General features: G+C 39.0%; 2 protein-coding genes across 2 annotated transcripts; both read right to left on the bottom strand.

The window, feature by feature from the left end:
• Positions 1-8,035: 8,035 nt before the first annotated feature.
• Positions 8,036-9,937, bottom strand: LOC121781372. The gene has a single exon (XM_042179121.1). It carries the CDS (start codon positions 9,935-9,937, stop codon positions 8,036-8,038), a length of 1,902 nt encoding a protein of 633 aa, XP_042035055.1.
• Positions 9,938-14,388: 4,451 nt separating this feature from the next.
• On the bottom strand, positions 14,389-16,263 carry LOC121782037 (putative receptor-like protein kinase At3g47110). Its single transcript, XM_042179741.1, has 2 exons — positions 14,907-16,263; positions 14,389-14,811 (listed from the first exon to the last, which is right to left on the bottom strand). The coding sequence occupies exons 1-2, from the start codon at positions 16,261-16,263 to the stop codon at positions 14,444-14,446; spliced, it is 1,725 nt and encodes a 574-aa protein (XP_042035675.1). The 3' UTR covers positions 14,389-14,443.
• Between the last annotated feature and the right edge of the window lie 80 nt (positions 16,264-16,343).

Genomic DNA, 16,343 nt, shown 5'->3' with positions numbered 1-16,343 from the left:
TGTTCTGTTTGTTTGGTTGCATACTGCGATAGTTCTTGCATTAATTTGTTCAAGGCCGAAAGATACATTCACAAATTGGCGCCGTCCGTGGGAACGCGGTCAGCTGAAGGAGATCTCGAGGCATTGGGGGTTCAAGAACTTGGTTTCTTGAAGGTAACTCGATCGTTGCACATCATCCATTCGATAAAATGTCGACTGCAAAGTTTGATCTAGAGAAATTCACGGGAAACAATGATTTTGGGCTATGGAGGCTCAAAATGAAAGCTGTGCTTATGCAGCAAGGGTTATGGGAGGTCTTGAAGAAAGAAAACACCAGTGAAGATGAGAAGGCTGATCCTAAGTTTCTGGATCTTCAAGATAGGGCCTATTCAACCCCTATTCTCAGCCTAAATGATCGAGTATTGAAGGAGATCTCTAAAGAAGAAACTACAACGGGCGTGTGGAAGAAGCTTGAGTCATTGTACATGACTAAGTCCCTCTCCAACAGGCTCCTCTTGAAGCAAAGGCTATTCACATTCAGATTCACAGAGTTAAGAGGCATTGGTGAGCAACTTGAAGAGTTTGCTAAATAATATTTCTAAATGAATAGTACCTTCTCATAAGTCAAACTAGTCATAGTATTTTAGTAACAATTACATATCTCAAATATATGCATTTAAAGTTCTTGAACTTTCAATTTAGTGGTGGGAAAGAAATCTTATCAATCAAATTGTGTTTCCATCCAGATACTCCCTCCCTTCCGTTCCACATTACTAGAGGTGTTTCTTTTGTAAATTTTAGTTAATTGATTTACACAGCGTACCAAAACAACGAAGTTGTTAGTTTGTTGATGTAGGGATCAGACTCGTCCGGATTCACTAATTACCGAGACCTCTTTGTTCTTGTACAAGATAGCTCAGTCAAACTATGACTCACGCGGCTGATTTATACAAATAAATCCTAGCTATTACAAGAAATATAGCTAACAATCTCGGATCTCACTATCCTTGATCGGATATGCTCCTGACCTCCGAGAACCTGCACACTTGAAACCCTAGTTAGTAACAAAAGGAGAGATCCTCTCGGATCTAAACAAATAATACAAAATTAAGAGAGAACACAACGAATTTGAACAGATCTCGTAGCTATGGCTCAGCCACCCGCTAATAGTACGAATCTATTCATCAGAAACCAAGATCCAAGGGAGCACAGTCAGTTCCTCAAGTAATTAACCTCACACACCGGATACCGAACCCCAATCCACTCCTCGACACTGGATCTAAACACTCACCGAACCCAAACTCACAAGAAACCCTCAAATTAGACACCTTAGTTTCTCCAGAACTCAAGCAACCGAAGGAGTTGCTTTCTCACACACTCACACAAATCACTCAAATAACCGTGATAGATCACCGTGAAACAACCGGAGACTCATCGGAGAAGAAGAAGAAGGAAGGGAATCACTGATACGAGCATTATTAGTTAGATAAATTAGGATTTGCATATCTTTTCCATATCTTTGTTTTCTTGTTCATTAAGTTATTATTAGCATTATAAATAGAGTTATTGTAATCATTTGAGAAATCAATCAAGAATATCAATATTATCGTTCATTCTCTTCTCCAAAGTGAGAAACCCGTCTTGCTCGACGGGCACTTGCCCGCGACAGACATTTATCGATCGCCGATCTACGGACGCCGATCAACCCGATAGGGGATTTATCCTATCAAATTGGTGCTTTCATCACGATCTCACCCTCCAAAACACCGATCGAATCACAGCTATGTCGCTGCCCGACGGGAATCCACCGCGCACAGCAACTAGCCACACCGATCGAACCATAGCTACGGCGCTGCCTGACGGGAATCCACCCGCACACAGCAACTAGTTATGCATTCCACCATCTCGAACCAAAGTTGCGCCGCTGCCCGACGGAAGACGTTCCGCGCGCATCACCAGATTTGGTTGCCGAGTTCCCACCTTGAGGACAAGGTGGATTTCAACCGTGGGGGAGTTGATACGAGCATTATTAGTTAGATAAATTAGGATTTGCATATCTTTTCCATATCTTTGTTTTCTTGTTCATTAAGTTATTATTAGCATTATAAATAGGAGTTATTGTAATCATTTGAGAAATCAATCAAGAATATCAATATTATCGTTCATTCTGTTCTCCAAAGTGAGAAACCCGTCTTGCTCGACGGGCACTTGCCCGCGACAGACATTTATCGATCGCCGATCTACGGACGCCGATCAACCCGATAGGGGGTTTATCCTATCAATCACACAGACGCAAGAGAGCAGAGAGAGAAATGAGAGAGTGTCGAATGTCAAGCGGCGATGGAGTGGAGAGGGGGGGTATATCAGCAGCCAATTGGGCTAGGGCAGCCACAAGCCCAAGTCACCATCTGGGCCAATTAATTCCCAGGCCCAAATAATAGTCCACCATACAAACTGCCCAATATAACCAACAGTTGATGAAGGGACTGCTAGTTAAATGACGGGGAAATAGCTATTTAAATCATCAAGTTTGGTAAAAATCTGGTTTATCCAATCAAGTTTGAAATCCGCTAATTAAATCATGAAGTTTCAATTTTTCTAGTTTATTTCATGACTCGAAATTTAGGTTGAATCTTTGATTGAGATTTCAAGATGAATTGATATTTAAATCACAAAAAAACGATTGTGTAATTTAAAATGTAATCACAAGGAGTTTGATCTTAAAGTTAGATTGAGATTTCAAGATGAATTTCAATGCAGAGATGCAAACATTCTGCCTAAAATTCGACCCATGAGATAACTAGAAAAATTGAGACTTCGTGATTTAATTAGCGTATTTTAAACTTTGTGGAATAGACCCAATTTTGACCAAACTTGGTAATTTAAATTACTATTTACCTTGAAATGAAAAAGATGTAGGTGCCCTTTCTTTCGAGTCAAACTCAATGTAAAAAAAGTCAAAATTAATGTAGGTGTGGTTCTTTTTATTCTGCAAGTGAAAACAATATCATTCTAAATAGGTACGAGTCCCTTGAAATTTTCCTAACTACACAACATTATTTTTTGGATCCAATTTCAACGCATTTATTTTCATGCATAACTGTAACCGATGGTTGCAACTATTTGTGTGTGGATTACGGCATCCCCTTCATCAAAAAGCTTAGAAATACCAAAATTAGCAAGATGGGGAACCATGTCATGATCAAGCAACACATTGCTTGGCTTTAGATCACAACGAACAACCGGGAATTTATGGCCATGGTGAAGATATTCAACATCTGTTGCTATTTTCAATCTTTATATAATTTCAAATCAAACATGCCAGAATGTAACCATTTCTCAAGCATCCATTTGGCATGTATGTGTGTCGGATACCTTATAAAAAATTCCATGTATTGTTCCTAAATCAATAACTATTTTATATTGAAAATTGAACTTAGCATTGACTATGATTCTTCTGCCCGTTTTGAAAAGCAATGTGCGAACTTCAAGTTATCATCATTCTAACATGCACAGAATAATAAACTATATTCTTTGGAGCTAAAAAAAATTAAGAATTACATAACTAAGCAATGCCTTTGATTACTTAACCTATTTTGAAAGTACCATGCGAACTTCAAGTGATCCTTATCGAAAAAATAAAATGATTAGATAAGACTTCTTGAGTATTTGAAAGTACTTACAAACCATTTTTATAATTGATGTTTAAAAGCTTTCCAATTTGGCATATCTTTTTACATATAAAATCGTCAATCTTAGAAGATGGAGAAAACTCACACTTGATCCGGAGCCTGAAAATGAGGATGAATTGAGAATGGTGAATGGAGATTTTATATAATGGATACAAATGTTTAACAGCTAAGACAAAATTCTAATTCAAGAAGCAGTCTGTCGGAATTCTCATTGGCAGCTTTATTAAGTTTATATTACAGTAATTAATGCATTAAAAATTTGACATATATAATCAATGTACATATTTATATAATCAATTTATGCTAATATCATCTTTTTTGGTCCAGCGGTAGCCAGTCTCCGTTGTAATTGCAACACCAACGCCAGTGTTTGACACTCATTGCATGCATTTTGATCAAGTTTCTGAAAGAAAGCTGCGGAAGCCATGAACACACACACTAGAGATATATTTGGAGAGAGCTCTCAAATCGACATTTTTCATTGCTTCAAATGTAACCAGATACAATATATATATACTACATTCAAACGACCTAAAACATTGTACTAATCTACTTTAACAAACTCTGATCATTATACTAATTTACTTTAACAAACTCTGCAAGACATGTTTCCTCTAAACCGCGCAACACCACGTCGCGCCAAGTACATATGTGGTCCTCCATCTTAGTTGGCTTATCGGCGGTTTCAACACGTGCGAGGTTGATCATTGGCTCCTTTTGTGCCGCACACTCCTTCCTCTTCTTTGTCTCATTCTCAGCTTCAGCTCTCATGGAGTTCGTGATTGTTCTGGCTTGCGCACAACGCACTGCAGCTTGATCAGCTTGACGGTCCAGTGACTTGAGATCACGGATCGCGGCTTGTTGATCAACTCGGCAGGTGGCGGCTTGATCAACTTGGTTAGCAGCGGCTTGATCAACTTTGTTATCTCTTTCAACTTGATCAACTTGGCATGCAGCGGCTTGACCAATAGCTTGATCAACTTGGCATGCAGCGGCTTAGCCAACTTTGTTATCTCATTTTGACACTAAATTGTTGTGACAGAATAGAGCAATTGTGTAATCGAGACAAACAGAAACGTAAAGAGATCTCTTTACTAACGTTGTTCACCAACGTTCTGTTGTCTACGTCCACGGGTAGAAACGGAGAACAAATTTTATTCAGATTGTTTTTAGGATTGTGGCTACAAATTGTTTTCAGTTTACAGAATTATGTGCCCTGCTCCCATATAAATAGGCACACATGAGATCTTATCCCAATTCGGAAACATAATCTTATCCCAATTCGGAAACATGATCTATACAGATTCAAGACATACTAACACAATGTTGCTGACACGACCACCATAGTTCGAAACTCAAATGCACGCATCTTATCTATGTTTTTTTTAATCAAGTTTCGTAGCACATTTTTCTACACTATATGTTTATCTAGATTTAGTATATAAATATACTTTCTAATTGTGTTCAGTTCTTATGCATCCCTAATGACTCAACTTATTTTAACACAAGTGATACCCGCAAGTGTACGGGGCTAGTGTAGCAATTAGTAAGCAAGAGTATCGTATCCCACCGAGACAATTTTGTATCACTTAACTACCACGAACAAAAATCAACTACTATCTAGACAATCAAGAAAAGATTGGCTTGTTCTAACAACTAATAAAAGCATATAGTAAGCAAGTAACAATTAAGAATAAGGAAACACGGTGTAAAAAGGGTGTGAAACGATAGTATGGAGAAAATTGCAGAACTCAAGGATCCGATGCACAATTCCAAGCTCTTATCCAGTAAATTCGCTTTACCTTTTGGTGTCTCTAGAGTTACTAAGCCGACCACAATTATAGATTAAACCCCCTCCCGAGGTGAGAAACCTGTAGATTAGGTGTTAGGATCGAAGTCCCCTTCTAATCCTAAACTCCTAACTCCCAAAAGCTCGATTAGGTCAATGACCTCACTCAAAACCTCAACTCTCCCGAGTTCTATTGTATTAAGGTGTGAATTATTCTTCTTTCCGGATTAATTATTTCATCTCCCGATTAATCTAATTAATCCTACACAATCAAGTGGTGATCAAGCAAATGAAAGGAATAAACCCAAGAATAATCAAATAACTACAAGAGCAAGGCAAGAACAAAATCAATCGGATAAAAACTATGAAATCAGTGCATCATCACCAAGAATTCTACAAGAGATGTTTAGCTACTCATGTTTATAGAGAAAACCATGTTCAAAACAAATGAATTCAACAAATACATGAAGTAAAGATAGTAAGACTCCTGTGAGATCAATCGATGGATAGGTGACTTCAATCTCCCGATTGGAAGTCTTCAATCTTCAATTCTCTCTCTCCAAGGTGTGCTTGGGGTGGTGTGTGAGTGTAGGAGGCGTTAGGTGTGGTGTGGAATGAACCCTAGGCTTCTTCTCCTCTTAATCCCCTTCAAAAATCGCGTTTTTGGCATAAAAATACGTCAAAACAACGTACCCGGCCGGGTGGAATTATAAAGGGTAAAATTCACCCGGCCGGGTGATGATTTTCGACCAGATTCTGCTCCATTTGAGACACCCGGCCGGGTGGATTTACAGGGTAATAATTCACCCGGCCGCGTGAGATTTTCTGGACAGCGCAGTGTTCGTAAAACGGCCATATCTCTCTCATCCGAACTTCGATTGGGGCGTGTGAGGTACCTACGCGAAGTTCTTTCGAAGACGAAGAGAATGATGTGCATTGGGGGTTGATTGTACTTCAAAATCTCCAGTAAAATTGTCTCATGCCAAGACTGCTGCACATCCACCTATTTTGCACATTTTTCTACACATTCTTAACAAAATGGTCAATATACCAACATAATACAAAAGTAGATGTAAACACGCCTAATAATAGATGAAATATGATCAAATTCATACAAAACCACCCTCTAAAACCATGTAAAATCCAAGTGTGTCAACTCCCCCAAACTTACATAATTTCTAGTCCTCGAGCAATGAAGAAAAAGAACTAAAAGAAGACTTGGATTTAAAGGGGTTTTAGACATCATCATCGTCTCAAAGAATATGGAATAAAGGAGCATATCACAATACAAATTTTATCAAGTTAAGCTGTCGAATGCACTTTTACTACTAACTCGTATATCACCTTGGTTTCATGCTTCACTCAGGATGTATATGTGTGTGTATATTCACCTCACTAAAAAGTGTATAAGATATCAAGTAGTCACTCAAATCAAGCAAAAATGCATGGTTTACCATAAGCTTGCTCAATGTCTAACCTCTCCTCTACCTCGTGTGACAATAAATCAAGAGTCCGAAAGGTCTTTTATTTAGGTTATAATGTAGGCTCTTTGGTAAGGTGAGGAAATATTTTGCTAAAGTGACTGAAATTCCCAAAACGTAAAATCCCAAGAAATCACAACAATCAACTTTTAACTTCAACCATTCTCAAAACACTTCTCGGTAATAACTAGACTTTGTCTAATTTCTTCCCAACTTCCAAAGACCTCAAATTATTCTCTATATACAATTTTTTTTTTCTTTCTTCTTTTTCCTTTTTTTCTCTTTTTTTTTTCTTTTTCGTTCACGTTTTTTTTAAGAACAAACTCAACCAACCTTTTTCAATTATACTTTCCCAACTCTTCTTTTCAAATCTCAACAAATTTAGAGTCTAGGATTCTCAATCCACTTGATTAGCTTGACAAAAGAAAAGGCTTAAGGCTCAAACTTGGCTAACAAGGGTGTTATATACTAAGGTTAGTGTTTAGGTAAAAATGAAGCTAACAACGATGGCCTAACATCTTCCCCTATATTTAAGGTCACTATGTAGACTCAAGAAGATCAGGAGCAAGTTCTAGAAACACATGCACAATTGATGATAAAACACACATGAAAGAATTGAAGGCTCAAAAATCTCACTTGGGTAAATAGCATGAAGCAAGGCAAACAAGCAATATGTTACTTATGCACCCTATTACTCAAACTCTCAAGTCAATGGTCAAGTGATAGCTCAAAATGGATGGTTCTTTTATCATAGACGACTAGTCTTCACCCCAATTACTACCAAATTTTTTTTCAATTCAAGCCCAAAATTTTCAATCAATCACAACTAATCAATCTAAAGCAAAAATAAAGCAATAAAATAAGTACCTCATTAGTGTCCCTATCCACCATATCATCTCCCAAACTTATTCAAAGCTATGCAAAGAATAAGTTTGAAAAGTTGGTGGAGAAGGGAGACTTACATGGTATGCAAGCAACATAAAACACACCAAAAACAAACTGAAACGGTAAAATTAAAAGTTACCTACTAGGGGTTACCTCCCCTGTAGTGCCTTTGGTTATCGTCATTGGCTCGACGTCCTCCATGAGCTGCATCATGTCACGCCATAACTGGTGGTGTTAGACTTTCTGTCAATATTGGAAGCATATGATCTAGCCAATCTCTTCTTCCACCAAGTATTTTTCAGAGTTCCATCAGAAATTTTGGTTTCCACTTTGGGTGAATTTTCAGCTTTTGTTTTCTTCACCTTTACTTTAGGATTTGATGTAGTCTCTTCTTTAGAAATTGATCCAACACATGAAGCAAACATCCATTGCGGTAAAGAAAAATCCCCAAATGTGGACTCAATTTCTTGTGCCTTTTGGACCTCTACAACGTGCACAGCTTTGCACTCCTTCTTCATAACAAGTTTTTCTTCCTCACGACTCTTCATAGCATTGTAGATAGATAGGATGTGACGTTTGTTGCCCATATGAAGAGTGAGCTCTCCCTTTGCTACATCTATCAATGCTTGGAACGTTGCAAGGAATGGGCGCCCCAGGATAAGCGGTACATTCACGTCTTCTTCCATATCCAACACTACAAAATCGACGGGGAATATGAAGTCGTGTACCATCACAAGAACGTCCTCAACAATTCCTTTGGGATAGGTGATGGTTCTATCTGCCATCTGTAGCGTGATTGTTGTCGGCTTGAGAGTGCCGATCTTCATCTTTCTGAAAAACGATAATGGCATCAAATTTATACTCGCCCCCAGATCACAAAGTGCCTTTGTCTGTCTGTCATTTCCAATGACGCATGAGATGTTGAAACTCCCAGGATCTTTAAGCTTGGCCGGTAGCTTTTTCTGAATTATGGCACTACAGTTTTCAGATATGTTCACCGTCTCATAGTCAGTCCACTTCTTCTTCTTGGAGAGCACATCTTTTAGAAACTTTGCATATGTAGGCATTTGCTGTAACGCCTCTACCAACGGGATGTTGATGTTCACTTTTCTAAATATGTCAAGAAACCTAGAGAAGTGATCATCTAGTTTCTTTTTCTGCACGCGCTGTGGAAATGGGATCTTAACCTCAGCAGGGGGTGCAGGTATCACGGTACTTGCCTTGGGAGGCGGCACCTCTTCCACTGGTTCTTCTTCTTCCACCACCTCTTCTACCACTGTCTCCTCTTGAGAGATTTTCTCCTTCTCTGCAGGCATGGTTGGGCCTTCATAGCTCTTTCCACTTCTCAGATTAATGGCTTTGCAATCCTTACAGTCTTTAGGATTTACAACCGTTTGAGAAGGAAATTGGCCTGGTTGATGCTGAATACCCACAGCCTGTGAAACCTGGCTCATCTGGTTATCGATGCTCTTCATGTGAATATTCAAGGCATTCACATTAGCTTCAACCTGCACTAGCCTTTTGTTGGAGTCTTTCATGCACTCTCCCGTTTGTTTCATAAAAGCCATTAACACATCTTTCAGCTCATCATTCTTCGGTTCTATGATTTGGCCATCTGATACCTGGAATCCGGGTGGTGGTTGCAAGGCATTATTTGGGTTTCCGTAGGACAAGTTGGGATGCACCTTGTTCCCATAGTGGTTGTAATTGCCTCCTCCTAGGTTGGGGCGGTAATTATTGAAATTTCTGCTATTGCCACCTTGGTAAACGTAGTTTACATCTTCGACTCCTTGTTGCATCTCAGTCCCAACCTGCCTTGTTCCCATATACCTAAGCTTGTCAGTTAGGAATTCCAGCTGCTTGGATATTGTATCCATCCTATCAAAATCGGAGGTGGATGCCACCCTATAGGATTTGCTTCTATCGTTTCTCCATCCCTCATCATTTGAAGCCACTCTCTCAATCACCTCAAGTGCTTCAGCTTCTCCCAACTTCAAGAGAGATCCTCCGACGCTCATGTTCAATTCGCGCATTGCCTCCAGCGTACCTCCCCTGTAGAAGGTTAGGATTTGTTGCCCCGGGCTTAACCCGTGGTTGGGGCATCTTCTCATTAAGTGCTTGAACCTTTTCTAGGCCTCCAGAACGTTCTCTTGAGGTTGCATCTTATATTGAATGACCTCTGCTTGGCGTTTGAGTGCCTCGCTAGGTGGATAGTATTTCTCCAAGAACAGCTCCACCATTGCATCCCATGTGGGCACAGAGTTAGGACCCATGCTGTCATACCAGTCCCTTGCATCGTCTTTCAAAGAGAATGGGAATAATCTGAGGCGGACTTGCTCATATGTGACTCCATTCGCCTTCACTGTGTTGCTGATTTGTATGAACTTGGTGAGGTGCTTGTTGGCATCTTCTGAGCCTGTTCCACTAAATGCGTTTGCTTCTGCTCTGTCTATCAACCCCGGTCTCAATTCAAAGCTATTGGCCGCTATCACCGCATTGTTGACTGGTTGATTAGTAACATGTCTGTAGGCAAACTGATTTTGCACGGGCACTGGTCTCACGTTCTGCTCATCCAATTGCCTCTGCATGTTAGCTAGCTGCAGACGGAGTTCACGAATGACAGGATCCTCATTGTTGTTCTCCCCGCCGTTCTCCATTAGAATTGGAGAATGAGGCTCGCACTGTATAGGTGACGGAAGTGGAGATGGACTTGGTGATGGAGTTCTCTGGATAGGAGAAGGTAGACGCCTATGAGCGGATGAAGAAACCCGAATCCTTTGGTTTAACCTTCTCTGCGCGTTCCTCCTTCTGTTGGATGCTTCGATCTCGGGATCGATAAGCTCTAGAGGTGGACCTTTAGAACGTGTGTGCATACAACCAGAACAAGGAAACACATCTATTAGAGAACTCAAAATAAAAAGTAAAAATAAAGTAAGTAAAATCTAGATTAGTAATCTCAATTATTATCACGATATTAAGCTATAATGACACACAATTGTCCCCTGCAACGGCGCCAAAAACTTGACTCAACTTATTTTAACACAAGTGATACCCGCAAGTGTACGGGGCTAGTGTAGCAATTAGTAAGCAAGAGTATCGTATCCCACAGAGACAATTTTGTATCACTTAACTACCACGAACAAAAATCAACTACTATCTAGACAATCAAGAAAAGATTGGCTTGTTCTAACAACTAATAAAAGCATATAGTAAGCAAGTAACAATTAAGAACAAGGAAACACGGTGTAAAAAGGATGTGAAAAGATAATATGGAGAAAATTGCAGAACTCAAGGATCCGATGCACAATTCCAAGCTCTTATCCAGTCAATTCACTTTACCTTTTGGTGTCTCTAGAGTTACTAAGCCGACCACAGTTATAGATTAAACCCCCTCCCGAGGTGAGAAACCTGTAGATTAGGTGCTAGGATCGAAGTCCCCTTCTAATCCTAAACTCCTAACTCCTAAAACATCGATTAGGTCAATGACCTCACTCAAAACCTCAACTCTCCCGAGTTCTATTGTACTAAGGTGTGAATTATTCTTCTTTCCGGATTAATTATTTCATCTCCCGATTAATCTAATTAATCCTACACAATCAAGTGGTGATCAAGCAATTGAAAGGAATAAACCCAAGAATAATCAAATAACTACAAGAGCAAGGCAAAAATAAAATCAATCGGATAAAAACTATGAAATCAGGGCATCATCACCAAGAATTCTACAAGAGATGTTTAGCTACTCATGTTTATAGAGAAAACCATGTTCAAAACAAATGAATTCAACAAATACATGAAGTAAAGATAGTAAGACTCCTGTGAGATCAATCGATGGATAGGTGACTTCAATCTCCCGATTGGAAGTCTTCAATCTTCAATTCTCTCTCTCCAAGGTGTGCTTGGGGTGGTGTGTGAGTGTAGGAGGCGTTAGGTGTGGTGTGGAATGAACCCTAGGCTTCTTCTCCTCTTAATCCCCTTCAAAAATCACGTTTTTGGCATAAAAATACGTCAAAACAACGTACCCGGCCGGATGGAATTATAAAGGGTAAAATTCACCCGACCGGGTGATGATTTTCGACCAGATTCTGCTCCATTTGAGACACCCGGCCGGGTGGATTTACAGGGTAATAATTCACCCGGCCGCGTGAGATTTTCTGGACAGCGCAGTGTTCGTAAAACGGCCATATCTCTCTCATCCGAACTTCGATTCGGGCGTGTGAGGTACCTACGCGAAGCTCTTTCGAAGACGAAGAGAATGATGTGCATTGGGGGTTGATTGGACTTCAAAATCTCCAGTAAAATTGTCTCATGCCAAGACTGCTGCACATCCACCTATTTTGCACATTTTTCTACACATTCTTAACAAAATGGTCAATATACCAACATAATACAAAAGTAGATGTAAACACGCCTAATAATAGATGAAATATGATCAAATTCATACAAAATCACCCTCTAAAACCATGTAAAATCCAAGTGTGTCACCTAACTAATGTATAAATATGTATCACTGCATTGTGTCCCCCAACGTTTTGTGGGGTTGAAATTGGATTGATAGTATGTAAACGTCGTGACGGTTTGTTTGCACTTCTCCAAAAAAAATACTAGGTACTTTTTTTCATAATAGTCTTGGCAGTGGAAATCTGGATTTTAAATCAAGGATATCAATTCAATTCGAAATCCGGGGATCGACTCAAATAGTCTAATAAAATAAACTGAGTTAGTCTATTAGGGTTGGCTGGTTAAACGTGTCCCCCACGTTTTGAGGATTGAAATTGGATTTATTGCATTGATATAATTTATAGAAGCACTCGCAACGGATTTATTGCATTGATATGATTTATAGGAGCACTCGCAATGGACGAGCCAAAATGGGTCGGTCTCATCTCGTCGAGCTTCACGTGGTGGGGATTGAGCCTGCGAGTGGACGTCGTGGAGAGCCATTGGCATTTAACTTTTATTTTATTAAAATTTTCTCATTTATCTAAATTGATGATTAGTTAATAATGATGTTACATAAAAACAAAAGGATTAGATAAGACTTCTTGAGTATTTGAAAGTAATTACAAATCATTTTTATAATTGATGTTTAAAAGCTTCCCAACTTGGCATATCTTGTTACATATAAAATTGTCAATCTTAGAAGATGGAGCCTCAAAATGAAGATGGAAAATGGAGAATGGAGAATGGAGAATGAAGATGGAGAATGAAGAATGAAGAATGGAGAACGAAGAATGAAGAATTAGAAATTGTGGTTCCTTCTTTTAATTTGCAAAAGGTTTACCATTTTTAATTTAAGAAGGGAAAGCTTAAGATCATGCATCACCTGATGCGATAAACCATATTAAGTGAAATTCTTTGGCTTTAAAATTGATGTGGAGTACTAATTAACTTCGTGCGATTAAGATTGTACGGGAAAAGGGCGATAAAATTGATTAATAAAAAGCATGTAATTACACTTGGGCCTTCCCAAGTTTGAATAACAATTAGGCTTTGGGCCATAAGCAAATAAAAGTCGAGAATTAATTAATTCTACACGTCTCTGAGCCTGATTTAATTACAACAATTAAATCATAATTTGGTCATTATTTATCAATGGAACAGAGTTGAAATCCTTAAGCCCAAATCTTCTTTTCTGCTCCTCTCCAGAGCAGAGTTCTGAATCTGCTTTTAATCCTGCAATTTAACCACAGTCAATACCAATTTAATTTCCATAATTGCCAATTAAGCCAATTAATCCACATAAATCCAAATTATTGTCATTTAATTTCCACATTATTTTAATTATACTTTTTCCATCACTCAAAATCTCACACAATCTACTATCACAAGATGTTACATACACAATTACACAAACACTTCTACTCCCAAATTCCTAACAATAGATTCAAGTGAGAAACAAGCAATCATAGGAGAAATTGCTAACTAGGTACTAATATCCAACCATAGTCTATTCTTCTCTGATTAAATGGGCGTTTTAATTCAGTTTTGGGCTTCCAATCCTTTGGGCCAACTTAAATTAATTTCTGGGCCAGATTAATTTTGGGAATTTAATTCTATAAAAATTTGGGCCGACAATAATTGATTTATTCGGGACTATTTAAATTAATTCCCGAAATAATTAATGGGTGAAGTTATCCTAAGCCCCGGAATATGTAATTTGAGAACATGCGCATTTATTCAAATCTCGGGAGTTAATTGCCACGGTTCTCCGAGAAGGTACGAGGAGTCGAGCAAGCGGCTAGCTGGTCTCGCACCCGAATGATCGAAATTAGGCAAATAATCAGAATACGAGATAAAAGACTTTAATTGGGATGAAACTTGGAAATGAAAAGCGGCACTCATCCACAACCACATTCATAAAGCCATATCTACAAGCTATACTAGCATAATGTTCATCTTAAATATATTATAGATATCAAACTAAAGAAAACATTAGTTACAATACTTTAAAATTATTAACAACAAAAATTCAAATCGAATCACCATAAGGATGAAGATCTACCTCTCAGCGTGGCATGTAGCTAGCGCCTAGAGGTAGACGAATCACCGGGTGGAGGCATGGGCTGATGGCGGCTACAAAATGACGCCGAATGTGGTGGAGATTTGGCGGGAAAATCTCATGGACGGCGCCATTGAGTTCCTGCTACAAATGTTGCATAAATCTTGTGCAGAGCAGCCGCTGCTTCAATCATATTGATCCTTTCGTCTGCTGAAACAGCTAAACATTTCATTGCCAATTCAAATGTTGATAACATGCATTTCTCCTTGGCAGAGTAATGCTGATCTTCCATTGACAACAAATCAGACGCCATCACTTGAGTTGCGGTATTTTCCTCTAATGCTTCACTTACCCACTGTTTTAAGCTTCTTTCTTCATCGAACATATCATCCGTTGGCCTCTTTCCGGTAAACATCTCCAGCACAAGTATCCCAAAACTATATACATCTCCATTTATTGATGATACTTTCCCTTCCATTCCAAACTCTAATAGTATCACATGCATTCAACTTTTTGTTAGGATTAGGTAAAACATTAACACATGATGAAATTTAAGTTGGAAAGCTTATAATCATGCATACCTGGTGCTGCATAACCGATAGTTGCCAGTGTTTGTGTTTGAATGATAGTTTCCCCTTCATCGAAAAGCTTGGAAATGCCAAAATCAGCAAGATGGGCAACCATGTCTTGATCAAGCAACACATTGCTTGGCTTTATATCGCAGTAAACAATTGGGAATGTATGACCGTGATGAAGATATTCCAAGGCGGCCGCAACGTCTATTGCTATTTTCAACCTCTGTATAAGATCCACCCTATAATTCTTGGAATGCAACCATTGATCCAAGTTCCCATTTGGCATGTATGTGAGAATCAATGCTTTAAAGTTCATATTACAACAATATCCAATAACCCGAACTAAATTTCTGTGTCGAATGCTACTCAATATAGAACTTTCAACACCGAAGCTCCTTGCTGCTCCTTGTAGTTCTAAGTTGAACACTTTTACTGCAACTTTCAACCCATCCGAAAGTGTTGCTTCGAATACAGAACCAAAGCTACCTCTTCCAAGTAGGTTGGTTTCACTAAATGAACTCGTTCCTCGTTCAAGTTCATTGTAAGGAATTCCTATGCATTCAGTAATTTGTGCTGAAAAATGAACCGAGAGGGCTACTTTTTTCTGTTTACACATCCTTATGAAAGCAAGCAATGCAATCGCCACAATGACAACTAAAATCACTAATGACACCATGAGTTTCTTTAACCATGATATATGATGGCTTTCTGTGCAGGCTAGAACTTGAAACATTATTTGACCACACAAAGCTAAGTTGTTGGCAAAAGACGGTGCACTGAAGTTACGAAAACAACCGCCATCTGGAATTCTCCCTTCCAGTCTGTTGTTGGAAACATTAAAATTTTCAAGACAACTTAGGTCTTCTAAGGACTTGGGTATTGATCCAGAAAGATTGTTGTAAGATAAATCCAATGTTTTCAAACCCTTAACCCTTACCAAGGATTGAGGAATGGATCCACTGAGAAAATTATTTGATAAGTTAAGAAAGTCTAGTGTTTGGCAACCATCAATTGAGGTGGGAATATCACCTGAAAATTGATTAGAAGACAAGTCCAAAGAGCTAAGCAACTTGAAATTGCCAAGTTGAGATGACAATTGACCGCTCAAATGATTGGAGGACAAGCTCAAAGTTAGAAGGTCAGTGAGAACCCACAAGTTAGGAGGGATGGTTGAATTCAATTGGTTGGAGCCTAAGTTGATCATTCTCAAGGATTTAACATCACCTAAGCATTCAGGTATGGGACCCACAAGCATGTTCATGCTTAGGTCCAACTCCCCCAAATGATTCATTTGGCAAAGTTCGTTAGGGATAGACCCTACCAATTGATTGCCAACAAGATATAGTCTTTGGAGTTTCTTCATGTTCCTAATTCAGAAGGAATGACATCTATGATGCTGCAGTACTTCAAATGTCGACAATTAGTTAATGAAGAGAGAAATGT

Source organism: Salvia splendens, chromosome 20 (genome assembly GCF_004379255.2).
Source record: "Salvia splendens isolate huo1 chromosome 20, SspV2, whole genome shotgun sequence".
Classification (NCBI taxonomy): domain Eukaryota; kingdom Viridiplantae; phylum Streptophyta; class Magnoliopsida; order Lamiales; family Lamiaceae; genus Salvia; species Salvia splendens.
The sequence above is the reverse complement of the archived record's forward strand: the minus strand, read 5'-3'. Positions and strand labels throughout refer to the sequence as shown.